At 41.2% G+C, this 22,445-nt stretch overlaps 1 protein-coding gene and 2 long non-coding RNA genes across 3 annotated transcripts; 1 reads left to right on the forward strand and 2 right to left on the reverse strand.

Annotated features, from left to right (window-relative positions):
• The first annotated feature begins 20 nt into the window (after window positions 1-20).
• On the forward strand, window positions 21-16,131 carry COMMD5 (COMM domain containing 5). Its single transcript, XM_068204800.1, has 7 exons — window positions 21-198; window positions 2,208-2,368; window positions 3,486-3,514; window positions 7,224-7,274; window positions 11,267-11,362; window positions 13,036-13,111; window positions 15,621-16,131. Exons 1-7 carry the CDS (start codon window positions 57-59, stop codon window positions 15,720-15,722), a joined length of 657 nt encoding a protein of 218 aa, XP_068060901.1. The 5' UTR covers window positions 21-56; the 3' UTR covers window positions 15,723-16,131.
• LOC137482469 (uncharacterized) lies at window positions 837-22,336 on the reverse strand. The gene is made up of 2 exons (XR_011004081.1): window positions 21,881-22,336; window positions 837-1,943 (listed from the first exon to the last, which is right to left on the reverse strand). It is a non-coding gene; the product is annotated as an uncharacterized lncRNA (long non-coding RNA).
• LOC137482468 (uncharacterized) lies at window positions 5,960-21,874 on the reverse strand. The gene is made up of 2 exons (XR_011004080.1): window positions 21,104-21,874; window positions 5,960-21,069 (listed from the first exon to the last, which is right to left on the reverse strand). It is a non-coding gene; the product is annotated as an uncharacterized lncRNA (long non-coding RNA).
• Window positions 22,337-22,445: the final 109 nt, after the last annotated feature.

Genomic DNA, 22,445 nt, shown 5'->3' on the forward strand with positions numbered 1-22,445 from the left:
GCCCCCACAGCGCCCCCTGCCGCGGGGAGGGCGCGCGGCGGGCGGGCGGCGCGGCCATGGCGGCCGGCGCGGCTCAGGGGCTCGGCGAGGGCGGAGGCGGCCGCGGGTTCCTGGGCCCGCGGGTCCCGGCCGAGGTGGAGGCCATGGCCAGGGGCGTGCAGGACGTGGGCAAGGAGATCTTCCGGCGGCTCCTCAAAGGTAGGGCCCGTGCGGGGCCCGCGGGGCGCCGCGGAGGGTTCCCAGGCAGAGCCCATGGCAGGAGCCGCGTTCCCCGAGGAAGCCGTGGATCCTCTCGGGAAGGCACGGATAGCTATTAGAGAGCTTCCAAAGGAGACCCAAGAGTATGGTGGAAGGAAGGCCATAGCGGGGAAGCCATGCGGACTGAGGTCACTTGGTCTGTTCGGCCTGGAGGGTCTGAAGGGAGACCTCAAAGCTGGCTACAGCTTCCTCACGAGAGGCTGCGGAGAGACAGGCGCTGGTGGCCTCCCTGGTGACCAGTGACAGGACTCAGCATAATGCTGTGTCAGGGCGCTTCAGGTTAGCCTCGAGGAAAAGATTCTTTCCCTAGTAGGTGCTGGACACTGGAACAGGCTCCCCAGGAAAGTGGTCGCAGGACCAGCCTGACGGACTTCAAGGGGTGTTGGGCCAGTTCTCTCAGGCGCATGGTGGGATTCTTGGGTATTCTGTGCAGGGCTGACTTGAACTCAATGACCCTTCTGGGTCCATTGCAACTCAGAACTTTCTGTGATTCTGTGACAGCTGGAGGGCTGCAGCTGCAAGGCTTTAGCTTCCTGGAGCACTTCCCATTGCTTTTCCCAACAGGAAATGCATTTAAATAAAATGAGGGGCGTGATTCTTTGTGTTCTACAATTCTGTGAAATCTGTGATAATGAGGAACAGAGTTCTGCAGCTGTGGATGGCTCCCAATGTCAGCTGAGTGCTGTTAAAGTCATTCCTCTCTCATCCCTGTTTCCCAGAGCGAACAGCCCAGTTTTTTTAGGTTGTGTGTGGCAGTCAGAGACCCCGTGGGCACCTACAGAACATGCAGGAGACAATACAGCAACCCCAAGGTGCAGGTGTCCTATTTGAGGTTGAGGATGTAAGATTGGCAATGATTGATTTCATTTTTGTCTGTGAGGCTTCTCCCTGTAGTGAGAATTTTCTCAAGGCACCTTTGACCATCAAAATCAAGAGTTACACAGTGGAGTAAATTAGGGTATGTAAAACAATCATGGAATAATGGAAGAGTTGATTAGTGGAGTGAAAACACAGCTTGCTGGAGGGTAGCTGTTGCCCAGCGTGGTGTGACCCTGGCATGTGCTCTCAGCTAACATCTTGTCAGGGATTCCCTTTTTGATTTGAAGGACTCAAAACATCCGGTAGCTGGTTTGTCTCTAAAAGTGTCGCTGCGCAGTAGCAGAAACAAGCAATGTATTCAGGGGTTCCTTGTAATACTTGAAATAATAAAGCTGTGTATAGGCAGAGGCATTTGGGACAGAGATAAGTACACATGTTGAACTATATTTGCTGTTAGTGCCGGGACACAGAGACTGAAAAGCCTTTTCAGTGCCAGGAAGCCTGACTGTATGGGTTTAATCTTGGTGTAAGTTATCACCTGCTTTCAGGTGTGCAGTAAATGCTTCCTACCATAGCAGGGACAGACAGTCCTTCAAAACCAACTGTCTGGAGCCGGGGCAGTGACCCCAGTGCAGATCCCCCTGCAGAGGGTGGGCACAGCCTCCCTCCAGTTATGCAGAGCTGGCACAAATCTCCCATCACTGTCTGCTCTTGCTGGCCTGTGACTCACAGTTTGCAGGGCTGCAGTTTTTCCTCTGAGGGTTTTGTAATCTTTGAAGATGTGATGGATTTCAACACTGTTTATCTACATTGCTCTTGTGCTTGCACCAGGTTCAGTTCTCCAGGCTGTTGCTGTTACTCTATTGCTAAACAAAAACTAATGTAAAAAATGAGGTTCAATTTCATGTACCTGGTCAGTTCACCATGTAAAAACTGCATGTAACAGTATCTGAAGGTTATCCAGCCAGTGTTATTGCAGGCTCTACTACACTGTCTCAGTGATTGATTTCATTTTTGTCTGTTAGGTTTCTCCCTTTGGTGAGAGTTTTCTCAATGCACCTTTGATCATCAAAGTCAAGAGATACACAGTTGAGTAAATTAAGGATCTTGCTTTGCTTTCTTATTCACAGTCACTGTTAATGCATTGGAAGGAAAAGACTGCAAGGAATCTGTCAGGCTGATTGCAGAAAGTGCTAATCTCTCAGAAGAGCAACTTGCTTTCCTCATTTCTGGCATGTACACCCTCCTCCGAGAAGCATTGAGACTCCCCTTATCAACTTTCAAACAAGAAGTAAGTTCTGGGAGTACTTGGAACCTTGATAAGGTAAAAGCTGCATCAACACTCAAGTCACCATCTAAATCTCATTTGCCTGGGTGGGAAGCTGCACATAAAAATTATTCTCCAAGTTAAGGTTGTTGGAAGAAATTGTTAAAAATATGGAACTTATTATTTCACTTGTTGGGTAGATTTAGAGTGAGCTTTTTGAAAAAATATTTAAGCTTTAGGAAAAATATTCCCATATCTACTTCTGCTTCAGCATCTTGTTTACGGTGCATGTTAGTTTTCACTCATAAATTAATACCACTAAAGAAATCATAGCAAAATGTTATTTCACAGGCATCAACACTCTCTCTTACTCTAACTGGATGTTCACACATACCACTCATTTTTGTCCATGCTTTTAATTTCTCGTATTTGTTTGCCTCCTTTGTTCACATTTCTCCATAGAGGAAGGTATTAAGGCCAGAACAATATAGTGGAATTTGGAAGAAAGTGCAATTTCCACTTATGCTGTGGATGTTTGGTGTGAATGTGTACACACCCACCATGTTCCCACCCCTATCCCTTCTTCATGGCTATTTTCTTAATTTTTCATGTTCCTTTGCCTTACAATTTTCTTTTTCTCATTTCTATGTGAGTGAACCACTTCAGGGTTTCCACTACCTCTTGTTTAAGATACAATTTCATATTTACCCAGGCATACTGGGAAAGCTCCCATATTGCAGGAGATGTAGTGGAAGTATGCTTTTAATATTCAGACTTTATCTTCTGCCATTTCCTTTTTCTTCTCATAGTTTAAACAAGTTACTGTAAAATGTATTTGAGAATAAGGGCATATAGTTACTCTAAAAGAAAAATGTTTCTGAATAGCTACATAAAAGAGGTGGCAGGGATATTATTTTGAAAAATAAAGGCTTCCAAGATATTTAGGTCTTTAAATCACAATTTGATTGAACACTTCTGAAAATTCTTTTCAAAATATTACCAGTCATTTCAAAACTACTGGCACTCAAGTCTAAAATTTTTGGGGAGAGATACCAAATAAGTAACCACTATTGTGTCAGTAGGTAAAAAATGATCATTTAAGGCTGTATCATGTAAAATTTCATCTTCCTTGTCTTTTCAGGTTTTTAAAGAAGACCTGAAGGAGCTCAGGTATGCCTGTTTACACCAGTTCATTTAATGTTTGTTTTTTCATGGCTTTTATGTAACTGCTTCCCCAAATTAACTTTTTTACACAAAAAAGTTGGTATAAAATTACCTGTAAATACCTCTTAATTCATCTGTTGCCAAACATCTAGTAAAAGCTAGAGGAAAAAAAAAAAACAGATGTTGTGTAAGACTTGATTTAGCATTGAGCATGAGCAGTTTTATTTCACCTGCTGGGGAGAATGGTCTGATTTATTCTGTAATGTAGGTTATGCAAATATGAGTGACCTTCTGTCTGCCATCCCCACCTTGCCCTGCAATATTTTTTAAGTGTTTCTTAAGACAGTGATAGCATTTCAGAAGCTAAGAACTGCCCTACTTCTTTCCTTCTTTGAAAGGTCAATGATATAACGTTCATGAAACCCTACCACCATGTTCAGCTATGATTTCTTGTGCCCATTACCCAAGAAATCATGACCTTTGTTACAGCCTTTGACAAAATCTGTATCAGTCTTCCATGAGTATATCTGAAGGGATCATATCCTAAAAGCTAGAGATCAGATGCCAGTAGTATTTATACATTTTCCCTTATTTCTATATTCAGTAGCAATGAGAGAATAACAGCAGCTGATGTTTTCTTCTGTAGTGAAACCTCTGCACCAAGGATTGATTATTTTAAAACACTATTTTCACACATTTCTTTAACATTCTGATTGCTGCTCAGGAGAAATAGATGTTTCTAATTCTGTCTTTTTTCATCCTTATTTGTCCATCAACCTGTACAATGGCTTTCTCCTCACAAGTAGTTAAATCATAAGCATGATTTGCTTTATGAGCAACTTCAGGCAAACTAAAGCTGCAGATGTAATTGGAATGTAATCAGTGAAAGGTGGCATTGGGCCATAATGAAAGGTGCCTTGCAAGTTGATACAGTTTTGTCTGTGGCTCAGTGCTGGAGTTTGGCCTGCCTTTTGTCTTGAGAGCTCAAATGCAAGCTGCTGCCTCTGCCACATCGTGGAGTTCACAGCCAGGTTAAAGTAGGCCAGTAAGAAACGGATGTGTTGCTATTGGCCCGATGGGAGTTGGTGTCTTTTGAGGTGCACACAGAATGTGCCAAGTTTGATTATGGAATAATGAAGAATACTAAAAGCTCCATGCCAAATTCTCTAAGGCTGGGTGAATATTCCTCTTCTGAGTAGTGGAGAAAGTTGGTGTAGGCTGGCTGTGTCTAGAAATGCAGACTCCCAGGTCCCTGTCCTTGGGAGTTTTTTTCTCACTTAATGGTTTATTCATACATTTTACTCAGACACTTTTCAGTCTTGAAGATCTTTTTCATATCTTTTATATCTTGATACATCTTTTTATCTTATTGTTCTGGTTAATAGGGCTGATGTAGCAGAACTGCATTTGTGCTGCTTGCAGACTTGAGTGTTTTATGTGCTGCTAGTTGCTGCTATGCTCCCGTTATTCTCACAGTATTGAGATTCCTCCTAACTTCTATCTCTGACAGTCTTACTTCCTGTGAATAGCTCTCTTCACCTTGTGGCTAAACTTTTAGAAGACTGAATAGCTTATTCTACTTTCAAGCTTTGATAGTTAGAAATTTGGTAGCACCTTTAGCATCTTCAGTTCATCTGGGAAACATTTCCTACGTTTCCCAATGGGCTTGGGTTTGGAGATTAAATACTTGCTTGTTTTCAAAGCACTTACTAATTACATTCAGACACTTAGCCTGCTGCAGTGGCCATCCTGTGACCGAGTGCATGAAGGACATAACATTGAAGAGTGATGTCTTGGCATTATTGGCATCCAGTGTTTGGGCAGATATTTTGCCTTTTAAGGCAGAAAAAGGGCCTATAGCGCTCTTTTTTGTTCTGTCTTATTTTAAAAGGTTTGAACTCTATGCCATGTAACCTTATTTTTTTTTTCTTCTTGCATTCTCTTTTTTTTTTTCAGTGAATCTGAAGCTTGAGCTAATTCTGCCCATAAAATATCTTGTAATTCTCAATTTTCTGGTGAGGTACCTGATCTTGGCTTCTGGTTTTGATGAAGAGAGAGGCTAGAATACATGCTGATTAACTAGATCAGTATTGCTAGTTTAAAAGAGTTGCAATTCCCTATTTCTTAGCCTGAGTGGCTGAGCCAGTGGGAATAAATTCACACTACATTGTGGGTGCTTTTATTCCCCTCCCCTCACAGATTATTTAATAACTTTATGACTCAGGTAAATAACATGGGATTGAGACATCTTCACACATTTCTTGCCCTTTGAGTCCCTTCCTCAGAATGTTCCAATGACAAGTAATTGCTATCTGTAGTTCAGGCTGAACTGTGCCATGTTCTGACTTATCTGTGTTGTGTGTGACTGGCCTCATGTGTGCTGCTTGAGCTAAGAAGAGAATTTTCAGCAAGATCATTGACTGCACAGCAAAAATAATGCAAACTCAAAGGTAGGGTTAATGCTTCTGTTTTAGTAATGCTCTTGAGTCAATCAAGTGTTGTGGTAGGTATCATCATAATCATATTACAGCCCCCTGTCTCCAGCTATTCCACTACATAGTCAGGATATCCAGTCAGTGTCAGGATGGGCTAAATGATGCATTTGCACAAAAGTGTAAGTAATGCTTGCAGAAATAGTCTTGTCTCTTCTGAAAGACAGACTCTTGCAGCCAAAAAAGCACTGTTCTAATGTTTGCTAAAATGAATTTCTTTTTATCCAAGTACTATTTAAAAATGTGGTTTAACCCTACTTCTTCCTTTCTGAATTCGAGCTGTAGTAACTGCTGTTTCATCATCCCACTGTGTGAGTTGATTAGTTGGTTTTTCTCTGGTCATTAGACACTGTAAGCTCTTTAGGACATATAACTTCCTTGTTTGCTTTGATTTTTCTTTGATACACTGCTGTGTGTCTCAAGCCACTGGTGAGTAATGCCTCTGGGCACTGATTCATGGTGAGTGCGGGATTTAACTGTGGCAGCAGCAGTAGTGACTTCTCCCACTTGTCCAACTTGCCTCTCTGTAGGAGGTTACTGTCCCTGTGGCAAAGGCAGCTGAATGGATAGTGTTTGCTCTGTGGTCTTTGCAATTCACAGCCTGATCTATTGAACTGAAAATTAACAGTAGCTTGTTTGTAAGGCAGCAGCAGTGTCGGAGGAATGGTGAAGGAGTGGAGAGGTGTAGGGCAGATGGAGTGTGTTAGTCTCTTCAACCAGTCTCCATGTATGCTCCTTTTGTAGGTAGCCTTGGCTACAAGGGCCTCTGTTTGAATGTTGAGAGGGCAATTCCTTCTGTCTTCATTACACTTGAGGTGAAAGTGAAATGAAACGTCTAAGTTTGGGATTTTTGAAAGCATGCATTACTGGCCTGCCTTCTGCACTTGTCAGAGCCATCAGTAAAATTTTTCTTGACTTTACTGAGAGAAGTTAAGCAAATACTGGGTTCTTTTGAAATACACCGTTGCCATAAAAGGTAGGATGGGAAGATGTAGCACAGTTTTTAGGGCTCTTGATATATAAACATGGGCTGTGCTTTTGAGAGTCCTGACTGAATCAATACTGAAGTGCTTACATAAGAGCTGGCAATTTTAAGCAAAGAAAGATGGAAAATGTTGACACATCTTTTGTGCTCTGTAATAGATTTAGGGTTTTTTCAGGTAAGGCCATATAACTGTGGCTACAAAAATCCCTAACTGTTTTGTCTTGCTTTTCTCTTTCAGAATACCAGAAGATTTTATTGTGGACTTTTCCAGTGTCGTCTTTGGTAACAGGTTAGTGTCTTCATTGTGCAGACAGCAGGGCTGCACAGAGTTCTGCTGACACAAATCCTTGGTGTATTGAAGGAACAGCAATGTTTTTCAAATTAATGAGAACAAGACTTGTCCCATTAGTTTGCTTCAGCACAGTACAATGTCCAGCATGCATGGCAATACATGCATTAAGTAGCTTTCTTGCCAATTTTCAGTTTTTCTGTGTTCATCAGTTTTTATAATGTTCTATACACTGTGAGGTTGATCAATACCTACAGATGAAAAATGCTGTGCAGAATTACTTATTTTTGCCATCATTATCATTGCAAGTTACAGCAGAGGAGGCAGGCTACATAAGCCCTCTACATGCTCTGGTTCATGGCAGCTTTCTCAGATAGCATTTCTCAAGTCTTAATGTACAGATTAGTTGGGAATTCACATTGAGTGACTTGATGACAACACGTATGAGATATCAAGTGCTCTGCCTGCTGTAATTCACTTTTTAAGCAACATTCCTCAGTAACTCTAGAGGAAGTTCTAAATTGAGAGCTTTTTGAGCAGCCTGTCTCCTTTGTCCATTCTTGGGATTCCTTTTTTCTAGAAGTTTCTCTGCTCAACCATATTTAGCCTATTCTACATCTAGAAATTCAAAATCTTGAATTTGTTCAGGGCAAGGAGTTGGACTCTGATGATCATTGTGGGCCAACTTTCCTTCTTGAAACTAGAGATCACTCAGCACGTGACATGACTAACCCAATGCTGCTCCAGATTCTCTGCATGGAATCCCAATAATCATAGTTGTGGTTTTTCAGTTACCCTCAAGGGTCTGAGTGCTGCTACCAAAGCTAAAAATATTTTTCATTTCTTTGATTAAGATCTTGGCTTACAGATAAAGGTTCTTGGAGTAAAAATACATTCAGTCATTTCATCTTTTCTTTGCTCTTCTGTTTGAATTATAGGTGTTAAGAATGCAAAATTCACAGTTGCAAAGTGGAAATACTGCTTGCAGTAGGGAAGGAGGATAAAATTAGATGTAATTTGAAGCATGCATGATTGTCTGTTTTCTACTGTGAAATCACGATGCTGGAAAATTTAGCTTTTTCTCATTCTGAAAGCTGTGATTATCCAGTGTAATCTTGCTCTGTGTTTTGAGACCAGAGAAGAACACCTCAGGTTTGATTTTTAGACAGATCTGTTTCTACAATCTTAAATGAAACACTGAATCATACATATGCTTACTGAGTTGTAAATATATATGTTTGTGATGATAAGAGGTGCATTAGCATGTGATCAAAAATTCAGTAATTCAGTATGAGCTAGATAACCCAGAGAAATCCATTTTTTAATACTTTTCCTGGAATCTTATTTTTGGAGTTCTTTTCACTAAACAACAGCTCTGAAGTATTTGGCATTTGTATTTGTGTCCCCACAGTTCCATCAAGCTATGTAGACTGAAAGAAAAACTTGCCACATCAAATAACTACATGAAATTAAAGCTGTCTTTTAAGGGAAAGGACAACACTAACTTCGCCCTCTCTGAATGTTTACAATAAATGCACTGGGTTTTTTTTCTAATGGGGTAGCTTTAGTTTCTACCAGGAGGGTGCATTCTGTGTGCTATTTGTCAGCATTTCACACGTACAAGTTTGTTCAGCCTTCCAATTCAGTGGCCTGCTAGGTATGTCTTGTTATGTGCATAGGGAACCATCCAGTCCTTGTCTTTGGTTTTGATACTCGTAGATCAACTGCTGCTCCAAATTCTCTAATCTTTCATTTTTGAGTTGCATCCTTTAGCAGGTGATGTTCTTGTCACCAGGTGTATCATCCTTTCCATCATAGCTTATATGGTCTCTAGGATGGTCTCTACCTAATCCATGGTCTTTTGCTTGTTCTGACTTCTGCCTTCTGCACAATGTGCTGACAGTATATTGCAGCTGCTGGCACAGAGTGTTTACAAAATATAATTATAGGCTATAGGTTTTGGTTGTAAGATGCATTGAATCTTTTCTGCTCCATTTTGCTATTCCTCTCAGAAATCAATGGCTTGATTAGCAGCCTGTGTAATTTCTGTATGCATGTTGGCCACTATGCACATTCTGTCATCTTTGCAGGATTCTTGCAGTTCCCCTTGTGGTCTTGTCCAAGCTGGGAAGGTCCTGACAGAAGCTTAAACTAAGCTATAGAAGCTGTGACTCTTTCTGGAAGAATGGTACAGAAGTGCAGTCCTGACCAGAAATAAAGCTTCATGTTTGACCACAGAAATGCCATCTCTCAACAGTACTCAAAGCTTCCCCTCTGTTTGGGAGGTCACCATTTCTGATCTTTCCCACCACTGCTAAGTAGAGAGTCTTTCTGTTTTTAAAACTCCTTTCTTCCCCCAGAGTGCTGGTGCTGCACGAATGGACTGACTTCCATTGATAGGAGTTAGTGTCTTAAGGAAACGGTAGCAGTGTGGCTATTTTTAGGGAGTGTCCAACTTAAGCAATACTCTGGCAGCAGCTCTCTACTGAGGGAAAGGCCTGTTCTTACTGTTTAATCCTGCTAATGACTGTTCTAAACTCCAGCTCCTCATGGCTGCACCCAGCTGTGGTGACCTACTTCCTATCCAGGAGATGACAATGAGTAAGAACCAGCTGATCTACTTTTTTTGCTCATTCCTTTACCATGCTCTTAGGAATGTGTCTCACTTCTGACACCACCCAACCTCCCCTCACCAAAGAGATAAATTCTTTCTTATATCACCTTTGCAAAATGCAGGACACTTGGAGGATCTCAGCCTGCGAGTCCCGAGTCCCGTGTACCTTATCAGATCATTAGTCTTTCTGGGCAGTTTCTAAAGGCCCAGCTAACTTGCACACAAGAATCTCAGTAGTGATGTGAGACTGCCATTCCTACAGTGCTTGATTTGTTCAGAGAGGATTCCTTTCTGATGCAAAGTCTGTAATTAGATTATGTCTAGCACCATGGATAAAGGATGTAATGTTTCTTATCCTGCCCTTAGTGAAGTACTGGAGTAGCCTTGAAATGTACCGTAAATAAATTCCAGGGGCATGGAATGCTTAGAGGAAAAAAAAAAAAGTAACACAAAGTCCAGAAGTCCACCTCCTGAATGGACGAGTACAGTGATCTCATTCTGAAATTATTTCTGCCTATATATCCAAGAATGAATGGTTATTATGTATTTGTATCAGATTTGCCATTTAGTTATCCAGAACTTAGGATGCTGTTAAAATTTTGAGAATTGTCAACCATCTGAAATTTAATTGCTATTAACTGTATTTCCTCACAGAAATAAACTAGGGCTTGATCAGCCGGATTCTTCCTGCAATATGAGTAACAAATGAAATGCTTGGCTTCTTACACATTAGACTAGGCAAAAATCTTGAAGGCTGAGCTGAGGTTGGCAGTGAACATTATGTAAGAAACTTAAAATTTGTAAATTATGTTGGATCAACAAGAACCACTGTGGGTTTTTTTAAGTATGCTTCAAAATACACTCAATACACTAATATTGGCGAGCAGCAATGTTTTAAAATACAATATAAAATTATTTTTGCTGAAGAAGAACAGTGGCCTTATGCAACTGTTTTGCCTAAGTCATCTGTCCTGTCTCTGCTTGCTTGTTCCTTTTGGATTTGCATGAAGGTAAGGATATGTTTGCAGGTCCCTTTCTATGCCTCACAGTTGCATACAATTGAAATAATGGGTATGCCAGACACCACAATGAGTCTTACTAAACTTTATAGTGGCATCAGTTTTCTAGAATTATACAGTCACTTGGTGTCTTTTTTCAACATAGACCATAGTTAAGCATAGAAAAAAATGGATAATCTGAGCACAACTGCCTTAAATCCACAGAAGCTCTGCTTATTTAGATCTCTTTAAGTGAGGATAGATGTAGCAGAGAAACAAATTCTGGATAGGTTTGTACTGAGGAATCCTATTTTCTCTTTAGATTGTTTCTTCTGGTATGGATTTACATTGCAGTCTCTTATTTCTGATTCTCTCTTCAGGCGTCCCACTTCCGAAGGCACAGCTCTGATACAAAGAAGTCGGCTACCAAGTATCCAGGACTTCAAGTGGAGAGTGGATGTAGCTATATCCACAAGGTATAAAAGAGAATCATGCACATCCCTGGAATTACCTAAGATTAAACTGATTTCTTGTGCTGTTTAACCATTTTAATGTGGACAAAATGTGCCTTGCTATTAGGGATTGGCAGGTAGCATTAAACAGTAAGATACAGGTGGAATTTTCTGAACAGTGTAGAAGTCAGTGTATACACACTTTACTGCTGGTAGCATTTCACTCGAAGTTTGAGTCTCTTATTTTAAAACTTAACAGAGCCGATACAAATACACAGGTCCTGGTGATGATGACATAAATTAGTCAGATTGAGCCTCAAGCAGCTAGGCAAGCTCTTAGTTTTATTGGAACATGGAAGGGAATTCATCTATTCAACTTCTCACGCAGACCATCATTTCTTGCACGTATTAAATGAATTTCCATCTCTTGTACTCTGCTTCTACAAAGAGAAGTTTCAGGACAGCACCTTTACACTGCCATAGTTACATAAGTGGTCATTGAACTACCTCCTAGTTTCTCTCACAGCAGGAGTAAAAGCCTTTGGGATCATCCTGCCTGTGCCTGCAGTGAACAGCTTCTTACCATCGGCCACAACAGAGGCATGTGGGGGGTGGCTCTTTGGCTAGACCCAGAAGGAAACAGAAACCTGTTGTCTGTGCTGTTTGGTCTCTGTCTAGTTCTAACCAAGACAGACAAAGCTGAAAGAATTTAGATGATCCACTCTTTGTTAGTAGTGTAAATTGTTAGCATGAGTGACTCCATGTTGCGTGTCTGAATACCTGCATCTGGGAGAGAGTGCTGTCTCTTTGCTGCCAGAGAGGCCCATGGCTGATCAGGGATTGTCTTCCTGAAATCAAGAAAAAAGGATCCTAAGAGAAAATTGGAATGGACACGAGCTACTAGTTCAGGTGACTTTCTGATGAGCAGTGCTGTAAGCACCACACAGGTATCTCTCTCTAGAAGAACCTATACTGATAAGAGCAAGATGTCCAGGTAAACATCCTCAGGCACAGTGCTTGTGCCTATGATTTGTTTTCCAAACAGCACAGGAGAAATCTATTACCAGTTTTTGTTTTCCTTCCTTTTAATTTTGTTTTCAGTTAATCTTCCCCCTGGGATTTCTTGTTTATCATCCAGCAACAGCCTCTGCAGGGAGGTATGGCAGCTTTGGGCTGTAGTGCCTGTCTGTACCTGAGCGAGCTTTGGCAATGTCAGTTGATGGAAGCTGCACAAGAATGACTCACTTCCCTTCTTTGGGTCATCAAATAAAATAATACACAAATTTAGGATGAAGCCTGGAAGAGGTTGATTCCCCAAATGAGGTGGCAGTTGAACGTACGAAGGGACGGAAATGATTAATGCAACATGGTAAACTGCGTAAGAAAACTGTGCATTATTATTAGCAGTACTTGGTCAGCTCTTATCCCTATCATAGTTCCACTAAACCAATTATGTAAAAATGAAAATGCTCCTAAATCTGCAGTTTCTAAACTACTAACAAAAAGTTAAGTTTCAATACTGAGGTAAATTGGACAGAACTGTTGTGTTCAGGAGTTTCCAGCCAGACTCTGTGACTGAAATTACTCATGTTCTGTGTAAAGCCTACATGAACATCTAAAATTGTTGATGTGCAATGCAGTACTCATCACACTGCTGATCTCTACTGCTGTAATACTAATGATGTAAATAATTTCAGTTCACTGGCCCGTGCACTCCAGCCATCCATTCTGATGATGATGAAGCTTTCAGACGGGACAGCTCATCGCTTTGAAGTAAGTCTGATTGCCATAATAAATAGTAAGGAAACCACTTCTAGTTTTATTTAGAAAGTTGAATTAGGACTTAAAATACTAAGGCTTTTGTAAATGTGATATGTTACCATTGGTTGGTCTTCTTTGGAATCCTTCATGTTCAGTGTAGCCACATAAAATATTTAATGAAATACCAATCAAAATTATTTCCTAACTTGTTCCTACACATGTTCTGCTGAACTGCAATTTATTAGAAGAATATTAATTACTGGGAAGCACTGTTACATAGTATCTGGTTTGATTAAAAGTTACAGGGTTGTTATGAACTGTAACCTTCAGACCTGATGGTGGCTCTTGAGGGCAGGAATATTGCTGGGGTAGTTTATATAACGTATGATATGCTTCTAAACCTTCTGCATTTGGCAGAGAATGGTAACATTCTTTTCTGTGGCAGTGGTAGTTTTATTCTTTTTCTTCAGAACTGTTCTGGCTGCTAGAAAGTAAAAAAAGCCTCTTTGCTTGTTACAGGATTAGTCAGTGGCAGTATTTATGACACTGTACCTAAAGGCTTGCCAGAAGATGGCATAAACTCTTCCATAATTTTAACCTTTGGAAAGGAATGTTATTGGTGCTATAAATAGAATGGTGTTGCGTACAGGAATTCAATGCACAGCAGGCATTGTTACATTTGAACTCTGTACAGATTTTGGCTTCAGTTCTCTCATTAGTAGTAGTCTGGAAGAAGCACCAAAGTCCTGTGGGTTGAAAGAGGTGGACTGATTTTACTGTTAAATTGTTCTGTAAGAAAGCATCTGTTGAGAAGGGCGTCAATTCTGTGCTACATTGCAAACTGTTGAGGGTGTCACTTCACAGGAGATCAAATTTATCCCTCTGGACAGTCCAGCTCAGAGCATCCCATACACTGTGTTTGAGGACTTCCATGGAACTTAAATGATGCCATGGACTTCATGTTAACCCTTTACAAAAGGGTGAGTTTCACTTGTGAGAATAAAATCTAGTTTATACTCTATTCCCATTTTATTTCCTGACATATCATGTCCAGTGTTGATCTTGGTGCCTTTGTTTCTGACTGTTTTGGTTTGATTTTAGGGTTTGTTTTTTGTGGGTTTTTTTCTCAGTGTGAGTCTGTGGAAGACCTTTTGTTATTCTACAGTGGAGATGTGTTTGTCCAGCACACACAGAAATGCAGATACCTGATAACAAACAGTGTGCTTTTCTTAGAATCAGCTCTTTGCTGTTGGTGCTGCTTGGATCTGAATGCCAAGGGTGTGACTTCAGACAGGATTTCTAGATTTGATGAGTTGTCTTCCCACAGCTCTTGGGAATAAACTTGTGTTTTGGTTCGAGGTATCATATGCAAGTAAATATAGTCCTCAGACCTTCAGTTTTCCTTTATTTGAACACATTCAGAATGTCCTGCTAACTAACAGGGCTTGTGTAAGATGGTAAATCCAGAGAATAATTCTGTTGTGAGCAGTTTTAAAATGTGTATAGCACAGGGAGAAGTTACACTCTTTGGTCTCCATTTGGTATTTTAATCACAGTGTGACTTCAGTCAGAAGTTTGTTTTTTTTTAAAGCAGTGGGAATTGCAGCATTTTGAGTCTTGTTGTATATATGTCAAAAGTGAAAAGGACGTGGTGCCTTTTCATGCATTTGTGATATATGTGGAAAATGCAAATCAGGTGTTGGATTCCTGTCATATAATTGGTATCTGTGCTAGAGTGGGCAGAAGGATGACAAGGGTCTCTGCCAAAAGAACTGCTGTCTTCAGTGCAGTCAAAGGAGTAAATTAGGCAGTTCTCTGCAGACTGTGTGGGACCAGCCAGACTGCACTGGGCACTTGTGTGAGCATGGTGAGCAGACTGCACTGGTGTCACCAGTCTGTGTCACCAGTCTGTGCCTGCACTCGCCTGGGGGTCTCTGTCTTCACAGATAAGATTTCCATCCACTGGGCCTCTCAGGCTTGAAATGGTAAAGGAGAGCCCATGAGTCTCCTGCACAGTTGAAAATGCTTTGCATGTTTAACCCTAAGTCTTTTGCCTTCCACATGTAGTGGAAGTGCCGTTTGCTCTTGAGGTTGCTGCCTAGTGTCTTGCCTTGAGTCTCAATTCCTTTCTTTTGCAAGTTTGGACAAGCAGAATATCTTGAATTTGTTGCTTGAGAATTCTGTAGTCTCCATGACCTTCCAGATGCCTTTCCTTCCAGTCCATGACTTTTATATCACCCAAGCAGCTCCCAGTTTACATCCTTGAGTATTTCCTTTCTCTCATCAGGCAGTACAGAAAATGTACAATCTAGGTGTTATCTCTGGGTTTTTTCCCACTCTCCTTTTTCATGTGGATTTAGTTGAATTACCTGAATTTTATTAACCTTTATCTTAAGTCAGCAAAAATTAAGTGTTTTAAGAGAGATTGACCTTACACTGCAGAATGTTCCATATCCACAGGTAAGCCCTAGTCCAGTTCCTGAGATGTCTTGTGTTTTCTAACCTGAGCATTCTGTTTCAGGTGCCAGTTGCAAAGTTTCAAGAACTGAGATACAATGTTGCCCTTATACTGAAGGAAATGAATGATTTGGAGAATAGAAGCATACTGAAGATCCAAGACTGAACACTTTTAAATTGGGAGTTTATGGAAGAGATCTGAAACCCCCAGCATATTTGGTGAATGCAAAACAGGGGACCATCACCACTTTGCCTCTATGAACTTCAAAATGGCATTTATGATATCTGCTGTAAATATTTTTTTTCAATTCAAGTATTAAAAGCATAAGTTCTTTTTGTAAGACTTAGGAAAAACAAAACATTTATCTATGAAAAAGTATAATGCTGTTTGTGAACATTTTTGCATGATTCATCAAAATAATTTTTTAAATAACTATCTTAATAGATGTAAGAGTCATTTATTTCTGATTATGATTCATAATTCTAATTTTTTTTTAAAGTGTGCTACCAGAAGCCCTATCAATGTGTATGTATCATAAGAAAGCTCTGCAATATTTCAAATAAAAATAAAACAAACCCACTCCTGCCTTCTAGAATGACAAATGCGATCTTGAGTTTTGCATAAAATTGTTACCTCATTTCTTACTAAGTGACTACACTTTAGCTATGGATAGTTAAGGGCTAATTTGGAAGAAAATTGGAAGTCTGTGGATCAAGAAAGAAGTATCATCTGGGCTTCCAGGACTAATTCCATGGAATTACAGCAGTGGAAAGGTGAAATCTATTTATTTATCTGGTTGATCAGAGTGGGCTAAATAGCCATAATCTCGTAGTTTTGTAGCTGGAAATGCCAGCCTCTCGTTTCATGTGTTGCCTGTGTGTTTGATCCCATGAAATCAGCTGACATGACTAGGCAGAAACCTCTGGCCCTGCAGTGGTGGTGAGCAGCAAGAGGCAGTGATCTTGTAACCCACTACAGCTCATCAGTCGTGCAGGCCAGACCCCAGGATGAAGGGGCTGCCTACAACTGATGGAAGTCACAGGTAGGAATCAAAGCCCCCAGGCTGAGAAAGCAGTTAAGCACAGGCTGAAGTGTCCTGAGTTGCTCAGGCAGTTGGACTGGATGGTCACTGTAGGTCCCTCCCTTTAACTGGAATACTCTGTTCTAAGTTACTCCTTTGGTCCGTGAGTTTACTTTGCAAGGACTCCCTTAATGTGAAACATGTTTCAAGTCTCATTTAAATGCTGTGGGACCACATGTATGTCCCTAAGAGCTTTTCCAAAAAACAAATGAGTTCCTCACTCCTTGCCTAAATGAATTTTCCCCAGCAGCAAAGACAGGGAGGCTGTGAGCAATTGCCCAAAGACAGCAGGCTGTGGCTCTAGGACTCAGTTTGTCACAAGTCAGATGTACTTTAGAAAGCACATGGCACTGTTATTGTTAAGCATGGCTTGTTCCATCTAATTACAGGGTTTCTATCACAGTAATACCACCCATATTTGTCTCTTTCATGTTTTATGATTGTAGAACTTGCCTTTATCTTCCTCACTCCCTGCAGAAAACTACTGAAATTAAAATTGTGGGTTAAGGAGGTCTTTTACACTCCCCACAGATGTTTGTGTAGGAAAGGATGACTTGCCTTTTGGACTTAAAAAAAATCACAACAAGCATAGTAAGACTTATTTGTCATACTTCTAAAGAGGAGACTTCTTGACAGCAGTCCATACCAATCTAAAGATAGCTGAATAGCTGTGGTCCAGAAAGCTTCTAAAACCTCTGCAAGATTGTGTCCTGTAGTTTCAAATAAACCATCAGCAGGATTTCAAATTGTTCAGAAGCTTCCTGATCCATTTGCTTTGTAGTGGACTCATCAATAACTCTCAGCTTTGATCCATACTGCATCTTCGTCTTTTAACTTCCGAGTGACTGTAGACTGCATTAACTCCTCCATGGAGCTTGTTCGTCTTCCTTGTATCTTACCACAGGCTGTGAAACAAAGCGTATAACCTCGTGTTCCTTGTTACAACATTTCCCTTCTGGCTGCTTAGGTTTACATTGTTTCAAACTGAAAATGTATCTCAGCTGAGCTGAAGTGAAGACATTTCAGACAAAGGGAATTCTGCTGCACTGAGGTAAAATGACCTGTTGCTTGTGGCATTTGCAAAGTCATTTCTTACTGGTCAGAGCAGAGGAATCCATTAATACCTTCTAGACAGAATATATTCATTTGGTGGTTCTGTAACAACAATTGCTCATGTTCTCCAGTTCTTTCCAGAACTGGAAAGACTTCTTGACTGGATTTGTCATGTTCTCTGGATCACTTAGTCTTGAATTTCTCTTGCTACACATCAAGCAGCAGTTTACTGTAATTGGAGGATTACCATGTGTGCTGATGGGTGCTTGAAAACTTGGGGTGTTCACTCCTCTGTATTTAAGAATTCATTTGGCCTCTCCTCCTGAGAGATTAATAAAGCAGAAGTTGTCACCAAAATGGCTAGGGGGAGTGCATAGCAGATAGTTCCTCACTTTTGCTAAAATGAGAGTCTTCAAAATATTGTTAGGTTTTTCAGAATTCATAATGAATTCCTTGTTAAATATTTGTTCAATGCTGAAATATCTTCTTTCTTCCCAACTGAAATACCCTGTAATTTGGATTTCACTGAATTTCTGGCTGTAGCCCTTTCATTCCAATGCAGAACAAAAGTAACCTTCTAAGAACCTGGGTATGTCTGAACAGAAATTATTTTATCCAAGTCACTCTAGGTTTGGTTACGCTTCAAGGACACATTGTGAATCCCCCTTTCAGTATCACGCAGTGAGAGATAAGCCTGAGTGGGATGCTTGCTTTGTTGGTCCTGAGGTCTTGTCAAGCTGATCACCAGTCAGTCATCAATTAAGCAGGCAGGGGTTTGTGTGGGAAGGGCACTGGGTTTTTTTCTTATTACACAGTTCACAGACCAGTAGGTAACAAGAACCTTTTGCAGGCTCTGTTGGTATTTTTCCTTGAGAAACAATACCCTGTGAAAGCACTTCTCTCTCTATTGGTGCCTTGCATTTATTTAAACTGGATGTATTTGTATCTTAATTGTAGTGATTTTCTAACCATGGCATATGAACATAAACTTCTCTGTTACACCTTTTCTTTAATTTCCTTTAGAGAGGACAGAACACTATGCCTTTTCTTTCAAGATTAATTAATTTTAAACAGATTTAAAGTAAAATTTGGACTTGATAGTTTCTCAATGTAAATCATGTGTGTATGATAGCAATGATGCCCAGTACATGAAGGAGTAGTCACCATAGGCAGAATGCAAAATAAGAGGTAAAGATAGTTGCCAAAAGTCATTCAGAGGTTCAGTGGCAAAATAACACAGAAGAACACACATATGTTGTCCTCTTGTTCCCTATGCATATGTTTGTGCAGCTTCCTGACATAATGGTCAGGCTTTCTGCTTGGTGATTTTTGGAAATTGCCTCAACTGCATGGGCCATCAGTCAAAATCTATTCTTGCTATGGACTATTACAGCACCTGCAGAGCACATGGAAATAAAAAGCCATCTGTGTCTGTATTTGTGATGTGACTCTTCACATCTCTTCTTCCTCTAGAGAAGGAGCTCAGTCAGCGTGACTGGTGGTTTGGAATTTCACACTTGGGTTAGTTGTGTTTGAGAGGGGAGAGACACGGGTTTATTGGTGGCTTTTGTGGACTCAAAGCCTGATGCAGTTTATGGATTCAGAAGAAGGCTGAAGAATGTAGTCATGCTCTCATGCTGCCTGTTATGCCAGCCATTAACTGCTGGAAGAAGATTGGTATTGTGCTCATTGTCATTAAAAGGAAGAAATTAAACCTCCCTTTGCAGAAAAATCATACAAGGGAGATGTGCTTTTGCAGAGTGAGTCACCTCCTCACTTTAACTTTTTCTGTTAAGTAAAGGATAAATCCGTTCTTGATCTCATGAACAATGCAGGTAGGCAGGAGGGTGCTTTTTTGCCTCTTTTTTTTTTTCCTTCTAATGAAGTACACCTCATGACCTACTGCTGCTCCAAGTCCATGAATATATGTATGAATGTATGAAAACTCTATGCTTTCAGGATGTGTTATATAAAAACACCCCAGCATATCTAGATTATGTATGATCAATTCACACAGCTGTTTTTGCTAAAAAAGTCTCTGCAGAGCCAGGCCTGATGTCAGAATCAAATATTTAGTAGTTGTTTGACTTCTAGTGAACAGTAAATTAGTATCTTGGCTTTAAAGTATTTTGCTGTTAGTGACTGCACAGCTCATTCTGTACCTGTCACACCCCACCAAGTACTAACATTTACCAAACACCACACATACCAGGAACTAGGAGAGGCAGAGCCAGCTGGTTTCTCCCCTGAAAAAGAGGGTCACAGAGTTGTTGCCCATGGGCCATCTGTCATAAGGTCAGGTCTGTGTTCTGAACCCTCCTAAGCACACAGCTCCCACCGTGGGGAGTAGTTCATAAGCACAGCTGCTCTTTTCCTTTGAAATGTTTCAGCCATGTCCTGGTGGTAGAAGAGAATTCCCAGAAGTGCATTTCCCAGTGCCTTTTTGAGACTCCTTTCAGTCCAGAGTGCTCAGACTGCCAGCCAGCTCTGCAGATGCTTTCATACATTGAGAATAGGAACTGTGGAAGTTCCTTGCAGAGCACAAATGCTGATTGCATTTCCTATGATAGATCTATTCCCCTTCCCTGTCTTGAATTCATGTTCTGCTAGAAACCCTCCCTTTATACCAAGGGTTATCTCTTTAAGTGTCTGCTATGTAACTATGTAAATACTGGTGGCGTATCTCTGATAGAGATTGTCACTGCATTGCTACTGGTAACCAGTGGTTATGTCACTTTCCCTCGCTTGAATAGGCTTTGACTCATAGTGGTTTTCAGGACAATGGTTATAAAATAACACACTGAGGGGTTGCTGAGACTATAGTTTTGCAATAGAGACAACTGTCGACCTCAAGGCTACAAGAAAGCATTTTTCTTCTTTTTCTTAAGGGTTTTGTTCTTTAATAGCATGAGATTTTCTTGCATGGAAGTTTGGAAAACAAGAAGTCTCTGTTACCAAGCTGGAGCCTGGAGGGAAAACCCCACACTCCTGAGCACAAATGCTCATTCTTGCTAACTCTTCTGAAGCACTGCTTAACTGAAATTTTAAGTGCTTCAGTTGTCCCACCTTTCTTTGGTTTACTTGCTGGCAGCCTGTGCCATACTTTTGATTATTGTCTGATTTAAATGATGTCAGAAAGAAGTACTGAAACCAGTGCTTATTAAATTCTTTTTCTAATTAAAGGCTTGCTTGAGAACAGCAAACTGTTCTCAAGTTCTTAAACTTTTTTTTTTTTTTTTTTTTTTTTTAAAGATTCAAGAACCCTAGAGACAAGGACCAAATTTTTGGCAGATGCAAAATATCTTCACATCACAGGAATCAAAAGACAATTGAAGGGTCTGATGGCTGGCTTCTGTTCCCAGGTACATATCTGATTTTCTGTAAAAGCATAATGTTGCCTACACACGGACACAAACATCACAGAATTACTGTGTATCATTAAAAGTTAAAATCCAGATTTTAAACAGCTTTAAATTAATTTTTCTCTTTAAATCTAAGGTAATCTGAATTTTCTCAAGTATCCTCTCTAAACAAGGTCTTGCAAAACTCAGATTGCCTCTCCTTTCTTTCATCTTTTCTCCTGTCCGTTCAAGCTCCACAGGCAGGGCTTGTCCCTTAATACCTGCTTAGCTCACAAAGTCTAAACTGTGGAGTCCAGACACTTCTGCAAGTAAGAAAATGGAAATTAATTCCTTCATCCCCACTCTCGAGCTTTTGTGAGGAGGCTGATTATATCAGTAATAGGATATCATCAGAATTTTCAAATTCTGCAGTGGATTTTAGGACGGTGTGAAAAGCGCTCTGTATTTTTAGAGTGTAAGTGTATGTATACATAACGTGGACATTTCTGGTAACTGTAAATATGCATAAAGCTGCAAACAAAAAGCATTACACAACTTGTTTTAGAACAGCTTCTTTTCTGTAGTAGCACAGGTGATTTTCTCCCTAGACTACATTTAGCACAGACAGTTACACAACCAGTGCAACTGTCTCATCTAACAAGAATTGGTGGGAACATGCAGATTGAAACGGTCAACAGAGCCGCTCTTAAATAAACCAAAGATACATCAGAAGGCATGTGCTTTTCATCTAAAATCTGGCACGGACAGGTAGAGCTGTGCAACATGCCACACTGCAGAACTAAATAAACACAGCAATGTTTCCTTAGTTGTTCTAAAACCAGGAGTACCTGACATTAAAATAGCTTCACTGCTACGTAGATTGCCTTAAAGAGAATGATTAACTGTGTAACTACAAAGCTTCGCGATTCCAGTTCTAGCAGGAAACGGCATTCTCGCTTTTCAAGATCACTTCGAGCCGATGCTTCTTTCGCATTACCGGAGGTACCAAAACGCCGAACCCTGGCGCGAATTCCGCGTCCTCACCGAGGCGCCCGTGCAGAGTAGCGGGTCAAACCCAACTCCGCGCCCGGTGGGCAGCGCTCCACAGCCCGGCGCCTCAGCTCTCCGCGCCGCTCAAACCCCGCTGGGACGGGGGGTCCGAGGGGGCGGAGGAGCCGTCCGAGGGGGCGGAGGAGCCCTCCGAGGGGGCGGAGGAGCCCTCCGAGGGGGCGGAGCGGGGCCGGAGCGGGGCCGGAGCGGGGCCGGAGCGGGGCCGGAGCGGGGCCGGAGCGGGTGCGGCCGCGGCCCCTCCCGGCGCGGGCCGGGCCCGGCGCGTTACAAAACCGCCTGGTTTTGTAACAACCTGCGGGCGCCGCCCAATGAGCGCCGCCGCCGCCGTCACGTGCCCGCCTT

This window comes from Anomalospiza imberbis, chromosome 14 (genome assembly GCF_031753505.1).
Source record: "Anomalospiza imberbis isolate Cuckoo-Finch-1a 21T00152 chromosome 14, ASM3175350v1, whole genome shotgun sequence".
NCBI classification, from domain to species: Eukaryota; Metazoa; Chordata; class Aves; order Passeriformes; family Viduidae; genus Anomalospiza; species Anomalospiza imberbis.

What these genes read in the sequence shown, in the direction of transcription:
- COMMD5 (XM_068204800.1), top strand. Translation starts at nt 57, where the DNA reads ATGGCGGCCGGCGCGGCTCAGGGGCTCGGCGAGGGCGGAGGCGGCCGC. An exon ending in TATCAACTTTCAAACAAGAA is followed by an intron (nt 2,369 to 3,485) that starts GTAAGTTCTGGG and finishes TTGTCTTTTCAG; the next exon opens with GTTTTTAAAGAAGACCTGAA. An exon ending in GATGTAGCTATATCCACAAG is followed by an intron (nt 11,363 to 13,035) that starts GTATAAAAGAGA and finishes AAATAATTTCAG; the next exon opens with TTCACTGGCCCGTGCACTCC.